Raw genomic sequence first — 25,365 nt, forward strand, 5'->3', positions numbered from 1 at the left:
GAGCAGCTGGATGGAAACAACCATTGAGACCAAGGTCATGTGAGACAAAGATGGGAAACTCTGTTGAGGGTTATGGATTGTGGAAAGGCCTAAAGACAACTGCTGGAGAAAGAGCTGAACTATGAAAGCAATTTTAATAAAGCTGCTGCAGCGATCTGTTTTGTTCTGTTGGAGATTGAAATGAGACCAGTGAAAACTGTTGTGCTGAATGCTATGTTAGCTGCAATTTTTTTAAAAATTGATATTACCTTTTGTTTATTTGGGTGATTTAGACAATGACTACCTGGGAAAAACTGATTTGAAGTTAGTCAAAGTTTTAAGGTTTTTTTTAAATGTATAAATGTTTTTAATTTCTATATATTAGAGTTGGCTGAATTGTAATTCTCTAACTACTGCTTAGTACTTTGAGAAAAGTGGTCAGAAAACTGAGAATGGATTAGTTTAGTTCATAAATAAATATCTTTTCAGTGATCAATAATTACTTTGGAAAACTTACCGCAAGATATCATGCATGCATGAAGGTTCTCTATAAAACTGATTAGGAATATCCTATTAAGAAATAAAAGTCATCAATAAAACAACATATTTAGTTTCATCTAAATAAACAGAAAGGTCTGATATCCACTGTAAAGTTCAAACACTCTCAATGGTATTGAATAATCAGCATTTTGGCATTCTAGAATATCAAACAGTCCCTACTGTAGAATTCAATTTTAACTGAGTACAGAAGATACTTCAACATTTAAAAACTAAAATAGAAAACAATCTTACATATCACTCAAAAGATTAATACCAACCCTGCTATTGCCCCACCCCCTCATCAAATAGGTACATCGTTTCAAGGGTCAACTCTTTCTCTAATGAACACGGAATTCAAAAAGATTGTACTCACTTCCACAAGAATCAGTTTTTTGTCTGTCTCCAGTCCATCTCCCATCATCTGGAGCTTTTTGTATTTGTTGGCTCGTAATAAAAATTCTTGAAATAGTATAGACTGTGACTTGCTGACGTATACCTGAAAACTTGGTTCTGAGGTAAATCAAAAGATATATTCACATAGGTTGGAAAAAACTGAAGTTCACATTCTATCCAATTAGTACAGTTTATATTTATCAACATAAAGACATGTGTCATTCTATGGAAAGTCGCATCTGAGACTTTTGTGATTGGTGGGTGATTAGTAATTTAGAAATTCAGAGCTACCAATGTCTTCTGGTGTGTCAGCTGAAGGGCTCCTTTTCAGCTTTGTGACCCGGGCCAGCAAGCTTTCAGGAGGAAGCCAAAAAGAGAAAGAAAACATTTTGCCTGACGAGTAACAGAAATATTGCATTTTTTCTCCCCTAGTTAATGCCCACCCCCCCTCACCCACTGTAATATTTACCTTTTGACAAAATTAAAAACATCTGCTTATGAAAACAAAAGATATGGTGATAATGAGATCTGGATAAGTGAGAAACTAAAAGTGCTTTACTAAAGACAAAAACAAACTATTAAGGATTTTGCCTAATTACAAATTGGTACTGAAATTAGGACCAAAGTTAGTTCTAAATTACCATCATTACTCATCCTCATCTTGCCCCTAAGAAGCAAGCACCACAATCTTAGCCAATCCTTCTTAAAATAAGATGGGGATAATGGAGGGTTCTGTAACCTTTCTTATTGCTCAAACACATCACACATTGGCCTAATACTGAGATCACCAAAGGATCACATCAACTGCCTGAGGATTGACAGAAAACAAATAGCATTTTCAAAATAATAATTGGGCAAAATTAAACATACAAACTAGGAACAGGAGTAGGCCATTCAGCCCCTGCTCACCATTTGATAAGATCATTGCTGATCTTTTAATGGCCTTAACTCCACTTTTCTGTCTATGCCCCTATACTCTATTAGGAGATCAAATGGCAATTTGAAACAGTTAACAGGGATATTGTCTCCACTTCTAGTTTTCAGTTTCCTCTAGGGTCACATTTGTTGTCATAAAGTGCAATGAATACATACCCAACAATATTTATGATCAAATAAGCTAATCTTAAAATGGGCAATGAAAAGTTGCAATAGATCACACATTGCTGTTTTGTGCATAAATCTAGAATCTATGTTGTGTCATAACCTTGTATGTGTGACAAACCACAGCATTGTTTGACGATTCATTTGTTTAAAAAAAAAGCTCGCCCTCAGCTGATAGAACAACTAAGTTATACAGATCGAAAAAAAGAATTTCAGTTTTAATCCTCGGCCATAAGCCTGCGTAGTGAAGCTGCAATAAGACCAGTCTCTGAACAACATACACACACACGCACACAGTTTACCAAAATCTGCTCTTACCAGGATTAAAGTAGTCTTTAAATTCATCATGGTTTTTAAATTTGTTCTCTGATAAAGGGTTTGTCCATTCCTGTAGATGAATTCCCAGCTCCCTTACAAGAACTTGTATTGTAGCAGTCTTGCCAGTGCCAGCAGCACCAGTTAGTAATAAGATGGAACCACCCTTTGGTACAAAAATACATCATATATAGGTTCAATAAAGATTCATATGTCAGAGAAATTCACAAGACTCTACTGCTATTAAATTTCAAACTCCAATAAGGCAGAAAGTGAACAATACGCTACATCGCAAGAAGGATTGGTCAATACTCTTAAAAAGTTAAAAGTAATTGTGATTAGTTTGAATCCCAAGCTCTCCAATGGCTCAACTGGTTAGAAAGGAGTACCTGAACGACAAAGACCAGCAAGTCCCAGGATTGTGTATCGAACTGGTTGGTTTCAGCCAGAATGGTGGCTAGGACACTACAATTGGTCTCAGTGCCCGAATATTAAAGAGGGAACAAAACTTACAAAAAAAAAATGAAGGGAAAATATACTTCCAAATGGTACACTTTGTATATACTACTAACAAGGAGTTAATGATGAAAACATTATGGGGAACTGGTTTGCAATGGAATGAGAAAGTAAAGTTAGAGTCAAATAGTGATACTAAGCATTACTGTACAAAGGAAAATGGCCTTTTCCTTTTACTCACTGCACACAGGTTTATAACATCTATGTGATTTTCAGTGATCAACAGTAAAGGGAGGGCAGGTTGATAAAGTGGCTTAAAAGGCATTCAGGACTCTGGGTTTCAAACATAGGGGACAGTAGAAAAGCGAGGAAGTTATGGTGAGCAAATTGTTGTGAATATCTAGTTCGTGGTTCATGTTAATACTTCAGAGGTAATGTTTAGCTCTGGGAAGATTATTGTTGTGAAGGTAAGGCAATTAAAATGCTGGGCTTTTGTGACTGCATGAATATCCAAAGAATTCTAGTTCAGGTTACCTAGGTTTGTTTAATAGAGTCAGAATAGAAGAGATGAAGCTTTATATAAAGCATCAGATGGACTTAATTAGCTGGGGAAATTATAAATGAGGGATAATTAACTTAAAAGGTAGGTTTGAGGATAGCCCAGTGTAGGGTATGTTGTCATGGAGGTAGGTGGAGTTTAGGAAGGCTTTGACGTTTCAATTTAACAGTGTTTGCTGGGAGAGGTTTTTAGTTGCAGTTTGGATCTCTTGGACTGGCTTGCAGCTCACAGAGAAGTTCGCCAAAATTAGAAGTTAGACAGACCTGTGTTGTAAGCAGGGTAAAATACTAACTTCATCATTGACCGCATGGAAGACGGGTGAGGCTTAATCTCAGTTTGAAGTTTGTGGGGAACAGAAGCAGGAAGATTTCCTGGTTTGAAGCTAGCAGGAGAATATACAGTAGACCTCAGTGTCTTATCGCAAAAAAAAGTAACCAGCTGAGTAGCTTGAAAGTATTGGAAAATAACCAATACAGGACTGAGGCCTCTACAGTAAAGAGAGGGTAAAAGTTCTATTTCTGAAAATAGCTGGAGCTGAGGAAATTTCTCTAGTGGATTGTGGCATACTTATGGGTATGCCACAAGTAGTAAATAATTTTAAAATTGATGCGTCTTATAAGAGAATTCTTGGGTGGAGTTGGGGGGGGGTGGTGGCGGGGGTAGGAAGTACACGTGAATGCATAAAGTGTTTATAAATCATATTGTTAAGTTAAGTGCTTGTTTTGTTTAGGTCTTTTAAAAATAAAAAAAGTTGGTTTCATTAAAAAAAGGTGAAATCTTGTGGCCTAGTTCTATTGGTTAAAACAAGGTATTTGGATTTCTTTTTAAATGTTAATGGTCCCTAGCTCGATCGTAATAATATACAAAATTCTGGTCCAGCCTCAACTGGAGGATTGTGTCCAATTCTGGACACTGCACTTTAGGAAGGATGTGAAGGCTTTAGATAGGGTACAGAAAAGACTTGAGAGGATCTTTCAAGGGATGAGGGACTTCAATTGAATTGGAGATGCTAGGTCTGTTCCCCTTGGAGAAGGCTGAAAAGAGGTTTGATGGAGGGGCTCAGAATTATGAGGAATCTGCACAGTATACAAAGCAGCTGTTCCAATTGGCAGAAGGGCAAGAAGCAGGCGATACAGGTAAAAGGGTGACTGGCAAAAGAAGCAATGGTAACATGAAAAAAATACTTTATACACAGCAAGTGGTTAGGACCTGGAATGCATTGCCTAAAGAGTGTGGTGGAGGCAGATTCAATCGTGGCTTTCAAAATAGAATTGGATAAGCACCTGAAGGAGGAGAAAAAAAAACTGCAGGGCTATAAAGAAAGGTCTTGGGAGTGGGACTAGCTGAGTTTCTCTTGCAGAGAACTGGCATGGACATGATGGGGCAAATGGCCTCCTGCGCTGTAACCATTCTATGATTCTAAATATTATATGCATATGATTAAGTGGTGTTTTCCATCCTAGAATAAAAGCTCTATTAAAGAATGTTCAGGTAACTGATTAATCTCTAGTTGAAATTTTTGATAAGGACATTAGAATGTTGGATAGGGGTGTTTCTATGGCTGTTGTCTAAGCAGACTTCCAGAACTTTAACATTCCACACGAGAGATTATTAGCAAAAATGACAGCGTATGAAATTGGATGTAACCTTGTGACATGGGTTGATAAGTGCTTGGGAGGTAGGAGGCATTAGGGATAAAGGGCTAGTTGTCTGACCGGTACGATGTGATAATTGTTGTTCACCAGGGTTCTACACAGGGGTTTCAGCTTTTCACAAGACGTTAGTGACTGGATGAAACATTAGACTGTCGTATATCCAAATTTACAGATAACACAAAGTTAGGAGGTATGTTAAATTGTGTAGATGGAAATAAGAAATTACAAAGGGACATAGACAGACAAAGTGAGTAGTCTATGGCAGATGGAAATCAATATGGGAAGGTGTAAGCCTTGGATCCGAGAAAGGTAAATCGGAAATGTTCTAAATCGTGAGAGACCAGGAGCTGTGGAGCAGCAAGGGACTTAGCTATTATGTACACAAATCACTAAAAGCTAGTGCACAGGTACAAAATACAAATCAAAAAGCCAATGGATTGTTGGCCTTTAACTCAAGGGGGTTGAAACGAGGAAGCAATGCCCTTTGGTTTTACAATGTCTTGGTCAGAACCTGTTAGATTTGGGTACCAAATCTCAGGAAAAAACAGATTGGCTTTGGAAGGGTACAGTATAGGTTCATCAGAATGACACCAGGGCTTGTTGGGTTAAATAATGAGCACAAGTTGCACAAACTTGGCTCGTATTCTGAGTTTAGGCGGTCGAGAGATAAGCTAATTAAGGTGTTTAAAATTATAAAGGGATTTGGCAGGGTGGATACAGAAAAATTGGGTTTAGCTGTGCTGTTTTCAATAGTGAAACAGCTCATTAACTTTTCTTGCTAATGCTCACACATCAAGTAAGAGCAGTTGGGTGAGTAACAGCAGGGTCACATACTTGTAGAACAATATCTCAAGCATAAGTCATTGCTAAGGTTTATTACAGCATAATATACCACAGTAATCAATGTTTTTATCCAGAAGTATCATGTTTAAAAAACACACTACTTTGAGAAACTTCAAGAGGGTGAGAGAGCAGCTGAAACCAGGATTAAAGTTCGAATGCAGGTGAGAAAACAACAGCATGGAATACTTCAGTCAAGTCAGGTGGGAAAGTTAACTCTTTTCACTGTATTACAATTTCAAATAAAAAATAAATTTTCCATCTAGAGATATGGTGGCAGCTTTCCTTCCCATAAGACAATAGTTTGTGCCATGGTGGTCAATTCACATTTGCTAGTGTGACTTTGGAGTCCCACTCTGGCATGGCAGTCTGTCACACTTGCTGCAGAGGAAGAGAGTGGGTTGACAAGGTGCACAATTTGCTGACTTCTGTCTTCTCTGGGCCCCTTCTCAGCCCAGAGCTTTTTGCTTCTTTTGGTAGTACAGAGCTTGAATATTGCTGGAAAAAAAATAACTTGTCGAAGCTTTGTTTTGCACTCATCAGGACAATTCACAAGAAAATGCCACTTTCTTACTCAGCTTGGGCATAACAGCTGCAGCTTCTGCGACGCGTGATTGATTTCAGCATCAAGTGAGAGTTTGCTGGTGATTGTGGAGCCCAGATTTATGAAGCCATCAACCTCCAGCAACACATTGTCAATGTTGATAGATGGTGGCATTGCAGTACCCTGAACCTTGACATTTGTCTTCCTGATGCTGATGGTCAAACCAAACTCTTTACAAGTATGAGAGTCTGTGCATTTGCCGCTGAAGGTGTTCCTCAGAATGGAATGCTAGTGCGGCATCATCAGTGTAGAGCAACTCTGATGACCTGGTGCACCTTTGTTTTGGATCTCAGGTGACCAAGGCTGAACAGCTGTCCTCACTTCTTGTATGTAAGCTCTGTAGATTATCTGAAGGCACGTGTCAGCAGCAACAAGAAAAATATGTCAAAGTGTCAGTGCCAGAACACAACCCACTGTTTCAATCATAGAAATCTTACGGCACAGAAAGAGGCCATTTGGCCCATAGTGTTTGCGTCGGCTAAAAAACGAGCCATCCAGCCTAAACAAAAACAAAAATACCTGGAAAAACTCAGCAGGTCTGGCAGCATCTGTGGAGAGGAGCACAGTTAACGTTTAGAGTCCGAATGACCCTTCAACAGAACTAAGTAAAAACAGAAGAGAGGTGAAATATAAGCTGGTTTACGGGGGGGTGGGGGAACGGACAAGAAGAGCTGGATAGAGGGCCAGTGATAGGTGGAGATAACCAAAAGATGTCACAGACAAAAAGGACAAAGAGGTGTTGAAGGTGGTGATATTATCTAAAGGAATGTGCTAATTAAGGGTAGAAAGCAGGACGAGCAAGGTACAGATAGCCCTAGTGGGGGTGGGGTGGGGGGAAGGGATCGAAATAGGCTAAAAAATCCAGCCTAATCCCTCTTTCCAGCAGTTGGTCCGTAGCCCTGTAGGTTACAGCACTCTAGGTGCATATCTAGACACCTTTTAAATGAGAGGGGGTTTCTGCCTCTACGACCCTTTCAGGCAATAAGTTCCAGACTCCCACAACCCTCTTGGTAAAAAAATTTCTCTCACCTCCCCCTCTAATCTTTCTGCCAATCCATGCCCTGTATTCATGGACCTGACTGCTAAAGTAAATAGGCCCTTCCCATCCACTCTAACCAGGCCCCTCCACAATTTTGTACATTTCAATCAAATCTCACCTCAGCCTCCTCTGTTCCAGGAGAACCACCTCAGCCGATCAAATCCTTCCTCATCGCTGAAATTTTCCAGTCATGGCAACATCCTTGTAAATCTCCTCTGTACCCTCTAATGTAATTATAATGAGGTGACCAGAACTGCACACAGTACTCAAGTTCTGGCATAACTACTATTTTATATAGTTCCAGCATAACCTCCCTGCTCTCATATTCTACGTCTCGGCTAATAAATGAAAGGATTTCATATGCCTTCTTAACCACTTTACCAACCTGCCTTGCTACCTTCAGGGATCTCTGTACATTCACTTCTGGGTCCCTCATTTCCTCTACACCTTTCAGTATCTTCCCATTTATTGTGTAACCCTTTGCCTTAGAACCATAGAAAAGTTACAGCACAGGAGGCCATTTGGCCCATCTTGTCCATGCCAGCCCGAGGACACCCAGGTGCCCTTTCTAATCCCACCTTCCTGCACCCAGCCCATAGCCCTGCAGCTTACAGCACTTTAGGTGCAGATCCAGGTACTTTTTAAAAGAGTTTAAAGTTTCTGCCTCTACCACCAACTTGGGCAGTGAATTTCAGACACCCACTACCCTCTGCGTAAAAAAATTCTTCCTCATGTCACCCCTACACCTTCTGCCACTTATCTTGAATCTATGTCCCCTGGTTCTAGAATTCTCCATCAAGGGAAACAATTTTATCCTGTCCACTATCTATTCCGCTCATAATTTTGTACACCTCAATCATGCCACCTCTCAGCCTCTTTGTTCCAGGGAAAATAACCCCAACCTATCCAATCTCTCTTCGTAGCTACACTTTTCTAACTCTGGCAACATTCTTGGAAACCTCCTCTGCATTCTCTACAGAGCTATTACGTCCTTCCTGTAATGTGGTGATCAGAACTGCACACAATACTCCAGTTGTGGCCTCATCAGTGTTTTATACAATTCCAACATTATATCCTTACTTTTATATTCTATACCTCTGCCAATGAAGGAGAGCATTCCATATGCCTTCTTTACAACCTTGTCTACTTGAACTGCTGCCTTCATGGACCTGTGTACTTGTACGCCAAGATCTCTCACTTCATCTATGCCTCTTAGTATATTCCCATTATTGTGTAATCCCTATAACTGTTTGACCTCCCTAAATGTATGACCTCACACTTCTCTATGTTAAAACCACATCTGCCCACTCCACCAACCCATCTATATCATTTTGGAGATTATAGCTATCCTCTACACTATCCACTACTCAGCCAATCTTTGTGTCATCTGCAAATTTCCCAATCGTGCCCCCCATGTTCACGTCCAAATCGTTAATATATAACACAAACAGCAAGGGTCCCAACACCAAGCCCTGTGGAACACCACTTGAGACAACTTTCCATTCGCAAGGGCATCTATCGACCATTACCCTTTGTTTCCTGTTACAAAGCCAACCTTTTATCCAGTTTGCCACATTACCCTGAATCCCATAGGCTTTTACTTTCCTGACCAAACTGCCATGTGGGACCTTGTCAAATGCCTTGCTAAAATCCATGTACATAACATCCACTGCACTACCTTCATCAACCCTTCTTGTTACTTCCTCAAAGAATTCAATCAAATTTGTGAGGCAAGACCTTCCTTTAACAAATCCATGCTGACCATCCCTGACTAGTCTATGACTTTCCACATGACAGTTAATCCTATCTCTCAGGATTGATTCCACTAATTTGCTCACCACAGATGTAAGACTAACTGGCCTATAATTGTTTGGCATTTCCTTTGACCCATTTTTAAACAATGGAACTACGTTTGCATTTCTCCAGTCCTCCAGTACCTCCCCTGTATCTAGTGAAGATTGGAAAATCATCCTCTGAGCATCTGCTATCTCCTCCCTGACTTCCTTCAGCAGCCTCGGAAACAATCCATCTGGCCCTGGTGACTTATCAACTTTCAAGGATTTCAACCCTTAGAGTACTTCTTCTCTCTTTATGACTATCCCACCAATATCTTACAGTGTTCCTCCTGGACTACTATATCTACATCCTCCCTTTCCTTTGTAAACACGGAGACAAAATATTCATTCAAAACCCTTCCCACAGCCTCTGCATCTACACACAAGTTTCCATCTTCATCTCTGATAGGTCCAACTTTTTCCTTAACTAACCTTTTAGCGTTAATGTTTTGGTAAAACATCTTTGGGTTATCTTTAACTTTACTTGCTAATCTTTTTTCATGCCCTCTCTTTGACTTCCTTATTTACTTCATCCCTGCACTTCCTAAATTCGTCTAGGCTATCTGCAGTGCTTAGTTCTTTATGCCTATCGTACGCTTTCTTTTTCTGTTTGATCTTCCCCTGTATTCCTCTAGACAACCAGGGAGGTCTAGATTTGGCAGTACACTCTTATTTTTGTAAGGGACATGTCTACTTTGTACAATTAGGATCTCGGTTTTTAGTGCTTCCCACTGATTTTCCACTGTTATATCTTCCAGCAGTGCTGTCCAGTCCACCTCAGCCAAGTCCCTTCTCATTTCTACAAAATTTGCCTTCCACCAGTTCAAGACTTTTACTCCTGCCTTATCTCTTTCCGTTTCCATGCTAATGCTAAATCTAACTGAATTGTGATCACTGTCTCCAATATAGTTACCAACTGTCACTTCACCAACTTGCCCTTCTTCATTCCCCAAGACTAGGTCTAGAATTGCATCTCCTCTCGTTGGGTTTGTCACTAATTGGTTGAAAAAACTTTCCTGGACACACTGCATGAATTTTTCTCCCTTAGTGCCCCTTATATTGTTTAAATCCCAGTTGATATCAGGATAGTTGAAGTCTCCTACTATTATTGCCCTCTTGTTCTTACAAGCAGAAATTTGCCTACATATTTGTTCTTCTATCTCCCTTTCACTATTTGGGGTCTGTAGTATACTCCCAGTAGTGTGACTAAGCTCAATCCATAAGGCCTTGTTTGTTGACCCATTTAGTATATCATCCCTTCTAACAACTAGAATTGATTCTTTAACCATTAGTGCTACCCCCCCCCTCCTTTTTTATCTCCTACTCTATCGTGTCTGAAGACTCTATAATCAGGGATATTTAGCTGCCAGTTTTGTCCCTCCTTTAACCAGGTCTCTGTTATAGTAATGACATCCTGCTGCCATGTGTCTACCTGTGCCCTTAACTCATCTACCATGTTTGTAATAATCCTTGCATTGAAGTATAAACAGTTTAACCTCATCAATTTCCCTTGCTGGACACTTTTTAAACTTTGCTTCTCTGTTTGACCTCCCCAAATGCATCACCTCACACTTCTCTAGGTTGAATTCCATTTGCCATTTTTCTGCCCACCTGACCAGTTTGACCCCACTGTGCATCTCAAAAGAAGCCTAGATGTTACCCCTTCATAGCTGACCTTGCCCATCATGTTGTCATGAAAGAGAGCACACTGAGCAGCTCCTGTGTGCAGCCAATTTTCTCCAGCAGCTTAAACAAACTGCCTCTGCTCACATGGTTGAATGCCTTGGTGAGATCTCTATATATACACACAGCGGTCTCCTTTGCTCATAGCATTTCACTTGCAGTTGCCAGACTGAGAATATCATGTCAAATGTAGATATATCTGAAGCTTATCCATAGAGCTTCAGGACACTGCTAAGTATTTCGCATCCAATTAGTTATTTTTGAAGCACAGTTAGTAGTGTTTTGTGGACAAACATAGCAGCTAATTTGTACAAAGCAAATAATGTCACAAGCATTCCCTCAGCACTGGACAGGTGTTTTAAGCAAGGCTATGTTCTCAAATTCTGACTTGAATGACACCATGACCTGTGCTACCATTAAGCCAAACTGACACTTGGAGTTGGAGCCAGAGGGAGGAGTATGCTGCTTTCAGCGATATTCTGGTCTGGCTTTCTGGGAGCACAATTTGACCCATAAATGTCCTTTGGTTCTGATCACTAGCCTCAGTCAACTCCTCTGCTGCTCTGGAGAAATTATATTAATATTTTGACCAAACTCTAGGGATAAATTTAAAATCCATTGAAAGTCACAAAAGAATGAAAGCAAAACAGTTGCAGTGACGCACCTGGTGGTGATGTCTCTCTATTGTGTGGGCTTTTAGCCAATTTTCAACCTCTTCAATTTTCTTCTTGTGAACTGCAAGTTCACTCTGAAACAGGAGAGAACACAAAACAATATTAAGAGAAACATCATCGTAGCTGCATAGTATCAGTAATACATAGCACAAATAATGCATTAAGTCACTCAAAGACATATAATAAATTAGCTTATGATTACAATCACAAAATTGTTACAGCATAGGAGGCGGCCATTTGGCCTGTTGTGTCTGTGTTGGCTTTTCGAATGAGCAATTCACCTAGTGTCATTCTCCTGCCATTTCCCCATAACCCTAGACATTCTTCCTTTTCAGATAATAATCCAATTGCCTCTTGAATGCCTTGATTGAACCTGCTCCCACCACATTCTCAGGCAGCGCATTCCAGATCTTAACCATTCAGTGAAAAAGCTTCTTCTCATGCCAATTACCTTAAATCTGTACCCTCTCATTCTCAATCCTTACACCAGTGGGAACAGTTTTTCCCAATTCCCAAGATTCCTCATGATTTTGAATACCTCTGTCAAATCTCCTCTCAACTTTCTCTTTGTCAAGGAGAACAGTCCCAACTTTCCAATCTATCTTCAAAACTGAAGTTCCTCATCCCTGGAACTATTCTCATGAATCTTTTCTGCACTCTCTCCAAAGCCTTCCTTCATATCTTTCCTAAAAAGTGTGGCACCCAGAATTAAATGCAATATTCCAGTTGAGGTCAAAGCAATGTTTTATATACAAGTTTAACAGAACCTCCTTACTCTTGTATTCTATGCCCCTATTAATAAGGCCTAGGGTACTGTCTACTAGTGTTCAGTTTAGTGATTCAGTTTTTATCTTTTAGTCATTTTATCAAACAAATCAATAGTGTAATATTTGATTTTTTAAAAATTTGACTTTGCAAAGGAGTTATCAGGAACTTCCAGGTTAGAAAGTTTCTGCTATGATCGAATTCTTAGCATAGGCTGTCAAATCAAATACAAGCAAGATTCTCAGAATAGGTTCATGATTTTTAAAAATGTATTCTTTCACGGGGTGTGGGCCTCATTGGCTAGGCAAGCATTTATTGCCCATCCGCAGCTGCCCTCAAAAGGTAGCGGTGAGCCACCTTCTTGAACTGCTGAAATCCATGTGGTGTAGGTACACCCATAGTGCTGTTAGAAAGGGAGTTCTAGGATTTTGACCTAGCAACAGTGAAGGAATGTTGATAATGTGCCAAGTCAGAATGGTGGGTGGCTTGGAGGAGAAATTGCAGGTAGTGGTGTTCCCATGCATTTGCTGCCTTTGTCCTAGGTGGTAGAGGTCATGGATTTAGAAGGTGCTGTCGAAGGAGCCTTGGTGAGTTGCTGCAGTGCATCTTGTAAATGGTACACTGCTGCTACTGTGCCTTGGTGGTGGAGGGAGTGAATGTTCAAGATGGTGGATGGGGTCCCAATCAAGTGGCTGCTTTATCATGGACGGTGTCGAGCTTCTTGAGAGTTGTTGGAGCTGCACTCATCCAGGAAGGTACTCCATCACACTCCTGATTTGTGCCTTGTAGATGGTGGACAGGCTTTGGGGAGTCAGGAGGTGAGTTACTTGCCACAGGGTTCCTAGCCTCTGACCTGCTTTTATAGCCACAGTATTTATATGGCTAATCCAGTTCAGTTTCTTGTCAATGATAACCCCCAGGATGTTGATACTGGGGGATTCATGATGGTAATGCCATTGAATGTCAAGGGGAGATGGTCAGATTCTATGTTGTTGGAGATGGTCATTGCCTGACGTTTGTGGCCAGTACTTGCCACTTATCAGCCCAAGCTGGAATATCATCCAGCTCTTGCTCAATATGGACACAGACTGCTTCAGTATCTGAGGAGTCGCAAATGGTGCTGAATATTGTGCAGTCAGCAGCAAACATCCCCACTTCTGACCTTATGATGGAGGCAAGGTCATTTGTGAAACAGCTGAAGATGGCTGTGTCTTGGACATCACCCTGAGGACCTCCTGTAGCGATGTGCTGGGACTGAGATCATTGATCTCCTGCAACCACAACCATCTTCCATCATGCTAGGTAAGACTCCAAGGGGGACAACAAAGTGAGAATTTGCCCACTGATACCCATCAACTTGAAAATTACTTGGGCTCCTTGATGCCATACTCAGTAATATGCTGCCTTGATGTCAAGGGCTGTCACTCCAAACACCTCTGCAATTCACCTCCTTTGTTCAAGACTGTAATGAGGCCTGGAACTGATCAGGGCATTATTGAGCAGGTTATTGGCTGTTTAATCACACAGCTGACTACACCATCTATCACTTCACTGATGATGGAGAGTCAACTGATGGGGTGGCATTTTGGCCAGATTCGATTTGTCCTGCGTTTTGTGGACAGAATGTACCTGAGGAATTTTGCATTTTTTCCAGGTAGATACCAGTGTTGTAGTTGTACTGGAACTGGTTGGCTAGAGGCATGGCTCTTTCTAAAGCGCAACAGCCAAGACGTTGTCAGAGCGTTTGCTGCATCTAGTACACAGTCTTTTCTTGATGAATTGGCTGAAGACTTGCTTGTGATGTTGGGGATCTCAAGAAGAGGCCAAGATGAATCATTGACTGGCACTTCCAGCTGAGGATATGGCTACAAAATGCTTCAGCCTTGTTTGTTACACTCACGTACTGGTCTCTGTTGTCATTGAGAATGGGAATGTTCTTTATAGCCTTCAATCCTGTTCCTAATCAGGTACTCATTTGACTTTTTCTTAAAAAAAGTATAGCTTGAATTGGAAGCCTATTCTGTCGATCTTTGACTCTGTAGGGAAAAGAATTTCCTTCTAATCTTGCCTGATGCTTGCTTATTTTATATTCCTAACCTCCAGGTGTATGCTTCCATAATTTAGACTCACTTGTATTTAAAATTAACAGTTCAAAGACTACAACATGAAGAATAGCTGAATTCTGTTAACGAATAAGGAGGCATTAATATTAGCCTAGTTATATGAGTATAAGCAAAAATGACAATTGTTTTTAATCTGTTTCGATAGTGCAAGGGCACACTTTTAATTTCTGTCTCTCAGTCCTGCAGCTCAATATTGTCAGGCTGCATTATATGTCTGCTAGTCATGGACCTTTCAGTTCTTTTCAAGTCAAAAGGATAAATCATTTGCTGGCAGGAAATATGTGCTTGACCAGACTGAGGGTTAATATGGAAAAGAGGAGGAATTTCTCTCCTAGTTTGAAAAAAAACAAATTTAATTTGCATGGGATTTTTAAAATCGCTTTTCCACAGAAAAGATTTCAATGCTATTTACACTGAAGCACTATTTTAAATTGAAGTGAAACCACAAACGTGTGCCAGGACAAAGGGTGGACCTTACATTAATTAGCTCACTCAAGGTAATAAGTAGCCACTAAGCTGGTTAAGCAATGGGGATTTCTCATCTCATTTAAGACACACACAATGTGAAATAGTCTGGCCAAACCATCATCGGACGAAAGGGTCAATCAGTTTAATTGGCAGCTCTACTGGCAAGGTTAGCTCCCACAAGGCTGCTAATTAACACAGAAACAGGCCAAATCTCAAAGAAGAAAGTCAGCCTAGGTCAAGAAAAGAAAAGGGAATGCTATTTTTTAGCATGATAATAAATAAAGTGTCATATTTTTCCAATTTACAAGGAGTGACTGAAGTTATATAGTATTAAAATGAAGCTCGTCACAAACCCATAAGTTTCATAATATTATGATGGTTTATTATAAAGTAGGTTTATGGGTGAGAGTGTAGATGGTTCTGTGTGATTTAATTAGAGTCAGATAGACTGCAAGCTTGAAATTATCAAAAGTTAGGGGTAAAAGGCATTTGAAATGCTAATGAGTAAACACAGATGAGGTCCTAGTATGAAGGGTGTGAAGGAAATTTGCATTTTTAGATAAATGAAGGAGTTGTTTGGATTTCAAAGGGATGGTAGGATGTTTTTAACTAACAAGATAAATAGGGCAAGGTTATTATGTTTATTTTTTCCAAAAACAGACTGACCATATTGGCAAAATGAAAGATCTTTTATATTAATGGGAAAAGTACATTTCCAAAGACATATAGAACAATGGAATTTGCAGATGATTAAAGAAAGAGAACATATATAAAAGGGAGGTGTTGTTGTGAGGCCATAAGAACTAAAAGGAGTGTGTCTTTTAAAAAAAAAGCTTTAGGGAAGCCTCTAGCCATGTTTGTAAAAGTCTGCTGTGTCCAGTAACTAAAGTTGGAGAAAAGCCTTTGGGATTCCACTGTTGAGTGGGTGCTGTGGTAAATTTGCTGGCTTGCTATTTAAATTTAAAATCTATTTTGGATTGTTGCCTTAAAGGAGGTGTGTAGGAGTCAGTTTAATTAGGAATTTTAGCAGTATAATATTAAGTAACTGTAATCTTATGTGCTTGACATCTTTTTTGTTAAATGTTTTAATTTAGTTTTTTAAATCTAAAAGGTGTTAGCGAACTTATTACTTCTGAATTCAGTGCCCAAATCTTCTCATAATAAATACAAAAAGCAAAGCTGTGAGATAGCATAGCCAAGTTTCCCTTGTGAATTTGGTCTGCCTGGCACACATCACCTGCCATGTAAAAACAGGCTTGCCAAAACTTATCCTTATCTGGCCTTGTTCAATTAAAGTGCTTATCAGTCACATATAGACACAAATAACTTGCATTAATATAGCACCTTTAATATAGTAAAACAAACAAATGTGCTTCACAGAAGCATGGGGGAAGGCAGTGGCATTGTCACTGGATTAGTCATTCAGAGACCCAGGGCAATGTTCTGGGAACCTGGGTTCAAATCCCACCATGGCAGATGGTGAGATTTGAATCCAATAAAAATCTGGAATTAAAAGTCTGATGATAACCACAAAGCTATTGCTGATTGTTATAAAAACCCATCTGGTTCACTAATGTCCTTTAGGGAAGGAAATCTGCTGGCCTACATGTGACTCCAGACCCACAGCAATGTGGCTGACTCTTAAATACCCTCTAAATGGTGGCCTAGCCAGCGATGCCCACATCCCATTAACAAATAAAAAAGATAATTATCAAATAAAATTTGTGTGCGGATCACTATCTAATTCATATAACAAGGAGGTCTCAGAGTTACTACACAGACTGGTGCCATTAGTCCAAAAGAATATCTAAAACATAGCTGAAAGTTGTAACACCACCTTAATCATATCCTAAGCAATTATCAAATTGAATAGTCACCTTTTCTGTTACAAAGAAAGTGTGGGAAAGTTTTTTCAAAATCTATACACCTGAACTTCAGGGGAACAGATCATGGAGTTTATTATGTATCACATACATACCTGTGTCTGAGGCCTATATTCATCCACCCAGGGTTCATTAGGATTTGAAGATGAGTTATGTCCATTGCGATCAAAAATCTGCTCCACATCAGATACTTTTGTTCTTTTTCGGCTCTTTGCATTGTTTAAGATGAAGGACTGCAATGTTCTGTCTCTTTCTGTCCGAAGAGTTTTCTGAACTCCACTACTTGACCCTGAATTGCCAGATGGTTTTTTGTCTGCAGTCAATGGTAAGGTAGAGTTGCTGATACCATCAAAAGACGGACTCACCCAGTTTGTCACCTAAAATAACAATTTTGGAAAAGAAAGACTCTCATTTATATACTGTAATGCTTTTCATGACCTCAGGATGTGCCAAAGCACTTTACAGCCAATGAAGTACTTTTGAAGTATAATCATTATTGTAATATAGAAAACATGGCAGACAATTTGCACATATCAAACTCCCACAAGCAGTAATCTGATGACCAGATAATCTGCTTTTTAAGGGATGTTGATTCAGAAATGAATATTGGCCAAGTGAGAAATAAATCACTTACCAAGCATTTATCACAGACCTTGAGCAATTCCTCATATCTTCAAGTGCAAATTTGTTATCTAGAATTATGTGAGTTTGCATTATCTAATTTTATCATATGATGTAATTATAAATATAACTTGGTTCCAAAAGTTAATTTCATCATAACAGAAGATTCATCATGAGAGAAGATTTGAGTTCTATAATCTTTTAATTTTAAAATTGCAGGATTCTTGAGCTGGAATATTTGTTGTTATTTGATTTCTGATAATGAAATCAAATATTACCTAAAGAAAGGCAGTATCAACATAGGTTTCTAATCATTGTGTGCAGTTTTCCAAGTTGTTTAAAATCTCTTAGAATAAACTTGGCATTTCTGTAACACAAATTTTATGTTAGAAAGGCCAGGTACAGAAAAATAAACCATCTTAGTCTGAATCCAGAACACTTTTTTCAGGAAATGTAATGCATTATGGATGGTAATGGTGTTAAATAGCACACCCTATCGTGCATGGTTCAATCTGCAATAACACTGTTTATGAAATACAGTCTCTTGCTATGATAAATTTATTATATTTTTTCCTGTTCCAAAAGACAAATATCAACATAAACAATATTAAATTGTCTTTTTTTTAAAAATTAGAAACCCCAACCCAAATCATGAATTTCAAAATATACAGTCCAATGTTTACAAAACAGAACAGTTACCAGTAGCTTTTTCTTCTCTCTCTCTCCAATTTACCCTCTGCTCCTAAAAATTGTGTGGGGACTGGAATATGGTTCAGTGCCTTTGGTATCTGTCCCGTAGTTGAAATTCCTCACTGGTAAGTCTAGACAGAGAGTGTGTTCCATTATTTGAAGGGCTGCATCTTAATTTCTGGCTCCAATCCAATGCGAGGCTCCTGACCTTTTGTCACCTCATGGAGGCAAGTAGGGGAACTGTCTAGTTGGTGTGTTCCTGGGGCTGGTTGTCAACAGTTCCAAGATAAACAGAGCTGATGGGGTTCTTTGCTCTGGCTGCCTGTCTCTCTTCCATGGTAACATTTGCATCCGGGTTTCCCTGGAGGAGTAGGTGGCGTCCAATTAAGGACTTTTGGGAGCAATGGGCACTGAGAAGGGAAAGGGTGGGGGGAGGGGGCATTTAAAATGCATAATTGACAGTGAGAACAGTTTTATGAGTTAATTGTTAAGCTTGCTTTGTTCAATTTTTCTTTATTGTTTGTGCCCCTTTAAAAAGGGAGCACTTCTGTTAAATTAATTTTTGAGTTGCTTGATGGCACTAACAGTTTTTCAGCAGAGGTCACTGGACAGCAGTCAGAAACAGGATGGCCAATTTTACCCCCCCACCTCCACCCCCACCCCCACCCCCACCCCTGCCCTGGGATCTTAAGGCACTGCTTGCTGTCTCAGATAAGAATAACCCAGAACAGTGAGTGAACCTAGGTCTCGTTCTCTAAAGCTCAGCATGAAACACTACATTTATCTACTGACCAGATCAAAGTTGCATAGAATTTACGATACAGAAACAGGCCATTCAGCCCAACTGTGCTGGCATTTATGCTGTACACAAGCTTCCTCCTACCTTATTTCATCTAACTATCAGAACTCCCTCATGTATTTACCTAGCTTCCCCATAAATCCATCTATGCTATTTGCTACCACATATAGTTGTTGAGGCAAGTTAGAAAAATTAATGTCTTGAATAGCAGTCAAAAATGTAATGTTCCTAGCATCAAAAGTAAAAGTAGCTCCTGTGAAAGTGAAATAATTAACTTAACATCGCAGCTTGGACTTCTCCATTTAAAAAAATAGAAACAATTGAACAAATTGTGTTCTCAACCCAAGTACTGTAACACTACGCAAAAACACCAATTCCAAAATACTGATTGTAAAACACATTTACCTTAGCAGAAACAACTTTTCTGCTGACAGAAGATTTTGACATCATCAACTTTGCTGATAGTCATAAGCGAGCTACGTTCTGCACCTTCAACAATAAAGTCACTTCTCACAAGTTCAGCTTCAGGAAGGAAAGAAAATGCCAAGTTTTAACTCAAATCATTTATCTCTATTTGTAATTACTAAGTATTTTGTATTAACATAAAATGTAAATTGACACCCTGGGACAAGTCTATAGTTTTGCCAGTCAATGCTAAAATTTAGTGGGTGAACTCATGGGACCTAGAGTTTCTGTTCGATTGTGCTGGTTTATTTGGTGCAATTCCCTCAATATCAGCATAAATGGGGCAAAGGATTGTGGAATTTTGGGCACATATGGTGTTCAGCATGACTCAAGTTCGTGATCTTTTGTACCAATTTTAAGAAGCTTGTACTAAAAGCAGGTCCCGCCCACAAATGTGGCTTCACCAGTGAATTTGTCACTATTGGGAGTTTCCACTAATTGCACTCAATCACAGGCACGAGACAGCTCCAAACATTAAGCTGGATCTTTTGGATGCAGGGACACTAATAGGTACATTTTGAAAGTTTTATTTTCAAATTTGAGGAATTGACAAACGTGCCCTGAACTAACAGTTAGAAAGTCAGATAGTTACTTATATTTTTCAAAAAGCCATTTTCAGTCATTTAAAATCAGGTTACTCTCAGGTGGTGAATAGGTGATGTGATTTAAAATGCTTATTTTATTAATCCTCTTTACATCTGTATTAATAAAACTGTACTACCGCTCAAATATAAGGATTTATTTCTTAAAAAAATAAAGCAACTTTTAAAGAAATACATTTTAAAACACTGCCCAACTGCACTGATCCATGGCAGACTTTGCATTTGGTGATATGAAAATCAGTTATTGAAAAAACCCCAGAAAAACACTTCAAAATGGGTTTAATTTTGGGTGCAATCTGTGTGGGAATCGCAGACTGCACATACATTTGAAACACTACCCCATTGTATAGTGTGGTATTGAGACCAAGAACTCCAGTTCAATTGCTGATTTATGGCTAGTGGTTGTTTCTCACTTGGAGGGAACTACAATTGACCTCAATATCCTTTAACTGGGGAAGGGAAAGAAGGGTTGCAAAATCAGCTGTCATTTCTGCTCTTAATCACTATCTATTGATCCTTGCTGAAAGAGAGTGTACGTGGTAACATGATTAGGCTCCTACAAATACATGGTTAATAATCATTATACATGATCACATATAAAAAACATTCACCCTACATGAAGGCACGTGAACAACACACTAGCAGAAAGTGTCCAAACAGAAACTTTTTTCTCCCTTTGCCTTTCTAACCTCAGGGACACTGAGGTCAATAACTGTATGTTCCCTTATTAAGATCTGATCATTTGGCATTAATTTAGAAGAGGGTGGTTGTTGCCCATTAAATTATATCACAGCAGATCTTAAGTTTCAGAAAGGAGCAAAGAGAAAGCAACTTAAAAACATGAAGATCAATTGGAAGGCAATGAATTTTACATAGACCAGGGTAAGACTAACACCTCAATTTTATTCCTTTAGAAGTTTCTTTGGAGGAAAAAAGTACCAATGTAGCTCTATCCCCACTGAAGGTTTGACTCAGACCATTTGTAGGTACTGAATGATTTACAAGCAAGAGGGAATAAAGGAACGACAAAGGAGAAAGCATGTTCTTTCAATCACTCCTCAATATTGTCCTTCCTTAAATTAACAATTGCCTGAAATAAAACTACTTTCTGCTCAATATCTCAACTCCCAGTGTACTGTAAGAAAGGCAAGGGATTACCTTCTGTGCCACAGAATGATCTATTTTGGTCTCTGATATCTTATTTAAGAAGATGCAGAAAGAAAATTGCAAGCCATGATCAAAAAGCTCAAATTGCTTTCGTCCATAAATTGGGCAGAGAATAATTCAAGATTTTATTATTTGTATATAAAGTACTGAATTGAAATTAGTTAAAACCAGTATTTTTATATTTTGAAAATTACCTATTTTTTAACAATTTGAATTTTTCAAACATTTCATTTCAGGAATGCAAAAACATCAAGGTAAATTGTTTATGGAATTCAGTTTTTACTCCGAAGATCACAGAATCCTTAATTTGAATATTACAAAACACAGATGTCAAACAAATTGCAGGCAGCTCAAACCCATCAACAGCTTAGAGCCATAGAGAGAGGACCACATCTGGTATCAAGACAAGCATTTTGAGGCGGCCACTTTTTAGCAAGTTGAAAGCTGGAGCTTGACTGAAGTGCAACAAAGTTCAAAAAGACATGCAGGACAGAATGCAAGGAATGCCATAAAATGTGAAAATTAAGTTCAGTTTCAAATTTGCAGCAACTGATCATAAGACATTTGAAGCTCATAAGGAGCATCATCATCTCCCAGACAACCACTTCATGATTCCATACCTGAAGTGGCATTAAAACCTTTTGGTTTACATTTTAGTAAGATTGATAGATATCTACCCTCCACCAATACAATGTGTGCCTGCCAATTCTCACTGATTTGCTGCAAGTCCTACACAGGTTCAGAAATGTAATCTATTCTGATGCATCATACACTTAAGAAAATGTGTTTCATTTGTTTGAATGCAACTCCCTGGTTTCTTTATAGCTATGTCACACACCCAAATAACAAAGCTGCTGAATATCAATGCACAAATATTTAATTCATCCCTCACTCACTTTTCAGAGATGAGGGCCAAAGACAAGGTCTGAAAATTGGTGGCCAAAGACAAGAAGGTCTGAAATTTTCTTTGACAGGAATCTCAAATAATTATAACACTTTTTATAATCTGTGGTGAATGCAAATGCTTCTAGGCCACTTCAAATGGGTGGAATTATTAGATTGAGTGGGTAGAAACCTTAATTTTCCCTTTGTTTATCTTTGATAACCATCAAGACTGCGGACCAATGCATCTGTACAAAATCACCAAAGTGACCTCAGCATTCCAGCATTTAATGCAGTTAGTACACATAATACAGGATGAAGTAAATATTGACACCTAAACACAACCTTGAAATCTTATTCATAAATCTGTCAAAATTTTACAAACACTGCTCTGACTGGTTTGGTTTTTCCTTTTAGCAGATCTTAAGTATAAAGTGACTCAAACCTATCATGCCACTCAAGGACAACTTGCAGCTATGCCTTTAATGTAGAAAAAAAGTGCTTCATGGAGGCATTTAGACAAAAACTGACACCAATGTAAAACAAGAAATATTAGGACAGGTAGGTTTCAAAGAGGGTCTTTAAAAATAAAAACAAAAGGTGGAGACACCAAGACTGAGGAAGGCTCACTCCTTGAAAGTGTTAACATCAAGCTTAGTTTCAATTGGTGGGGTAAACAGTAGTTACCACATCCCTAAGGGAGATACCGCACCACGCAGGCAAGATAATGGTGCATGTTTAAGTCCTAAGCCAGAGACTTTCATCTTGACAATGTAAATCTGTGCTGGAATACATACATTAGAAGCAAAGTACGACGGAGATTGAGAGGCAGAGGTCAGAAGAATATTTCAAAGGGCATGATTCCGTAATCAGAAAGTCAGAACCTACGAACATAAGAATGTGTGAAAAAGGAGAAGTAGGCCATTCAGTCCCTCAAGCCTGATCACCATTCAATAAGATCATGGCTGATTTGTTAGTGTTTCAAATTCCACATTTCCATCTACCCCCAATAACATTAAGATTCTTGTTAGGCAAGGGAATCAATTTACTTCTGCCTTAAAACTATTCAATGATCTCACCTCCACCATCTTGAGGGAGAGTGTTTCAAAGTCACACAACCCCTTGGAAAGAAAAAAATTCTTCTCAGCTCTGTCCGAAAAGGGCAACTCCTAATTTTAAAACAATGCTACCTAGTTCAGAATTCACCCACAAGAGGAAACATCCTTTCCACATCTATCTTGTCGAGACAGTTCAGGATATTATATAAAAACAAAAAACTGCGGATGCTGGAAATCCAAAACAAAAACAAAAGTACCTGGAAAAACTCAGCAGGTCTGACGGCATCTGCAGAGACAAACACAGTTGACGTCTCGAGTCCGTATGACTTCAACAGAACTAAGGAAAAATAGAAGCTGTTTTAAGGGGGTGGTGGGACAGGTAGATCTGGATAGAGGGCCAGTGATAGATGGAGATAATCAAAAGATGTCATAGACAAAAGGACAAAGAGGTGTTGAAGCTGGTGATATTATCTAAGGAATGTGATAATAAAAGTACAGATAGCCCTAGTGGGGGTGGGGTGGGGAGGGATCGAAATAGGCTAAATGGCAGAGATAAAACAATGGATGGAAATACATTTAAAAATAATGGAAATAGGTGGGAAAAGAAAAATCTATATAAATTATTGGAAAAAAGGGGGATCGGAAAGGGGGTGGGGATGGAGGAGAGAGTTCATATCTAAAATTGTTGAACTCAATATTCAGTCCGGAAGGCTGCAAAGTGCCTAGTCGGAAGATGAGGTGCTGTTCCTCCAGTTTGCGTTGAGCTTCACTGGAACAATGCAGCAGGCCAAGGGCAGACATGTGTATACTTCACTCAAGTCACCCCTCACTCTTCTAAACTCCTGTGGAAACAAGCCCAGTCTGTCCAACATTTCCTCATATGACAATCCGCTCATTCCAAATAACAATCTAGTAAATCTCCTCTGAAACCACCTCCGATGCTTTTACATCCTTCCTTAAATGAGACCAAAACTGCACAGTATTCGAGGTGCTGTCTCACCAATGCTCTGTATAACTGAAGCATAGTATCCTCTTATGTTCAATTCCTCTCATAAGAAAAGATAACATTCCATTAGCCTTAATTACATGCTGTACCCATATACTAATGTTTTGTGACTCATGCACTAGGACACCTAGATCCCTCTGCACCTCAGAATTCCACCAAAAGGTAGAAATTTCTCATCCCTGAATTTTATGTGTAGTATATATACACACTTTATGTTATGTCTTCTGGCTCCTATAAGTTAGGAATAAACACACCTTAGACTCAAAATGCTGGAACTTTGTTGTTGCTCTTCATGTGGCTGATAGATTGAAACATTGTTACTTGGCACATGACTGCAGTGCAGCAGCAAGTGTGGCATCCCAGGATATATATTCACATAGCAATTAGTTCCTAGCTCTTCACAAAGAATATAACACTACATGTAAACAAATGCATCTATACAGAAGCACTTTGCTTTTACACTAGGGGAGCAGTTGGGGCAATGCTATGAATCATGAACTCAAATGTATTTAAGATGGAGAACCAAAAACAATCAAAGAGGCAAGTTTTAACAAAGCTTGAAGGAAAGTGAAGGAAGGGAGAAACAGGCAAAGTGGTTTTGAGAAGAGCTCGAAACAGCAAGCACATCCGAAATGACAAAAAAAAGATTTTGATTGTTGATTCGAGATCGTGCAGCACAAGCAATAATCCAGGTCCAGACGATCAGGATGTGTAGGCCGGGACACACAGCTGAAAAACAGGTGAAGACTAGAGTGTTTTGAAAATGAGCTCACGGGCCTTCAAATTGTTTTGGGGGGGTGGGGGGGGGGGAAGAGGAGTTTGACGCGGGAGAAGACTTAGACAGTAGAATTCTGGACTAACGGCAGCTTGTGAGAGGTGAAAAACAGGGCAACAGAAAGAACTTCCGTGCAATCAATTCTTGAGACACGCTTTGGGATTTTAATAGCTCAAGGACAGAAACAGTGGTACGAGTGAGGAATATTTCAAAGGTGCAAAAAACGCAGCATTGGAAACTGACAAGTGTAGGGCAAACACAACATCAACAGCCTACTTCAAACTGCGTGGAGAACTGGGGGAGATTCTTGGTTTCTACCTACATCACGATGGCTACATCAGTGAAAGGAATGTCTGTTCATTCAAAAATCCGAATTTACCGAGGCAGT

General features: G+C 39.3%; 1 protein-coding gene across 1 annotated transcript in view; it reads right to left on the bottom strand.

Annotated features, from left to right (window-relative positions):
* The window catches only part of rad17 (RAD17 checkpoint clamp loader component), a 66,518-nt gene that overhangs the window by 40,832 nt on the left and 321 nt on the right, over positions 1–25,365 (bottom strand). Inside the window, exons 2-7 of the mRNA XM_078564310.1 lie at positions 19,428–19,544; positions 17,008–17,289; positions 11,664–11,747; positions 2,332–2,494; positions 893–1,029; positions 497–549 (exon numbers count right to left, since the gene is read on the bottom strand). Coding sequence (XP_078420436.1) covers positions 497–549; positions 893–1,029; positions 2,332–2,494; positions 11,664–11,747; positions 17,008–17,289; positions 19,428–19,472 — 764 coding nt within the window. The 5' untranslated portion in view covers positions 19,473–19,544. The remainder of the gene's footprint in view (positions 1–496; positions 550–892; positions 1,030–2,331; positions 2,495–11,663; positions 11,748–17,007; positions 17,290–19,427; positions 19,545–25,365) is intronic.

This window comes from Cetorhinus maximus, chromosome 2, assembly GCF_964194155.1.
Source record: "Cetorhinus maximus chromosome 2, sCetMax3.hap1.1, whole genome shotgun sequence".
In the NCBI taxonomy this organism is placed as follows: Eukaryota; Metazoa; Chordata; class Chondrichthyes; order Lamniformes; family Cetorhinidae; genus Cetorhinus; species Cetorhinus maximus.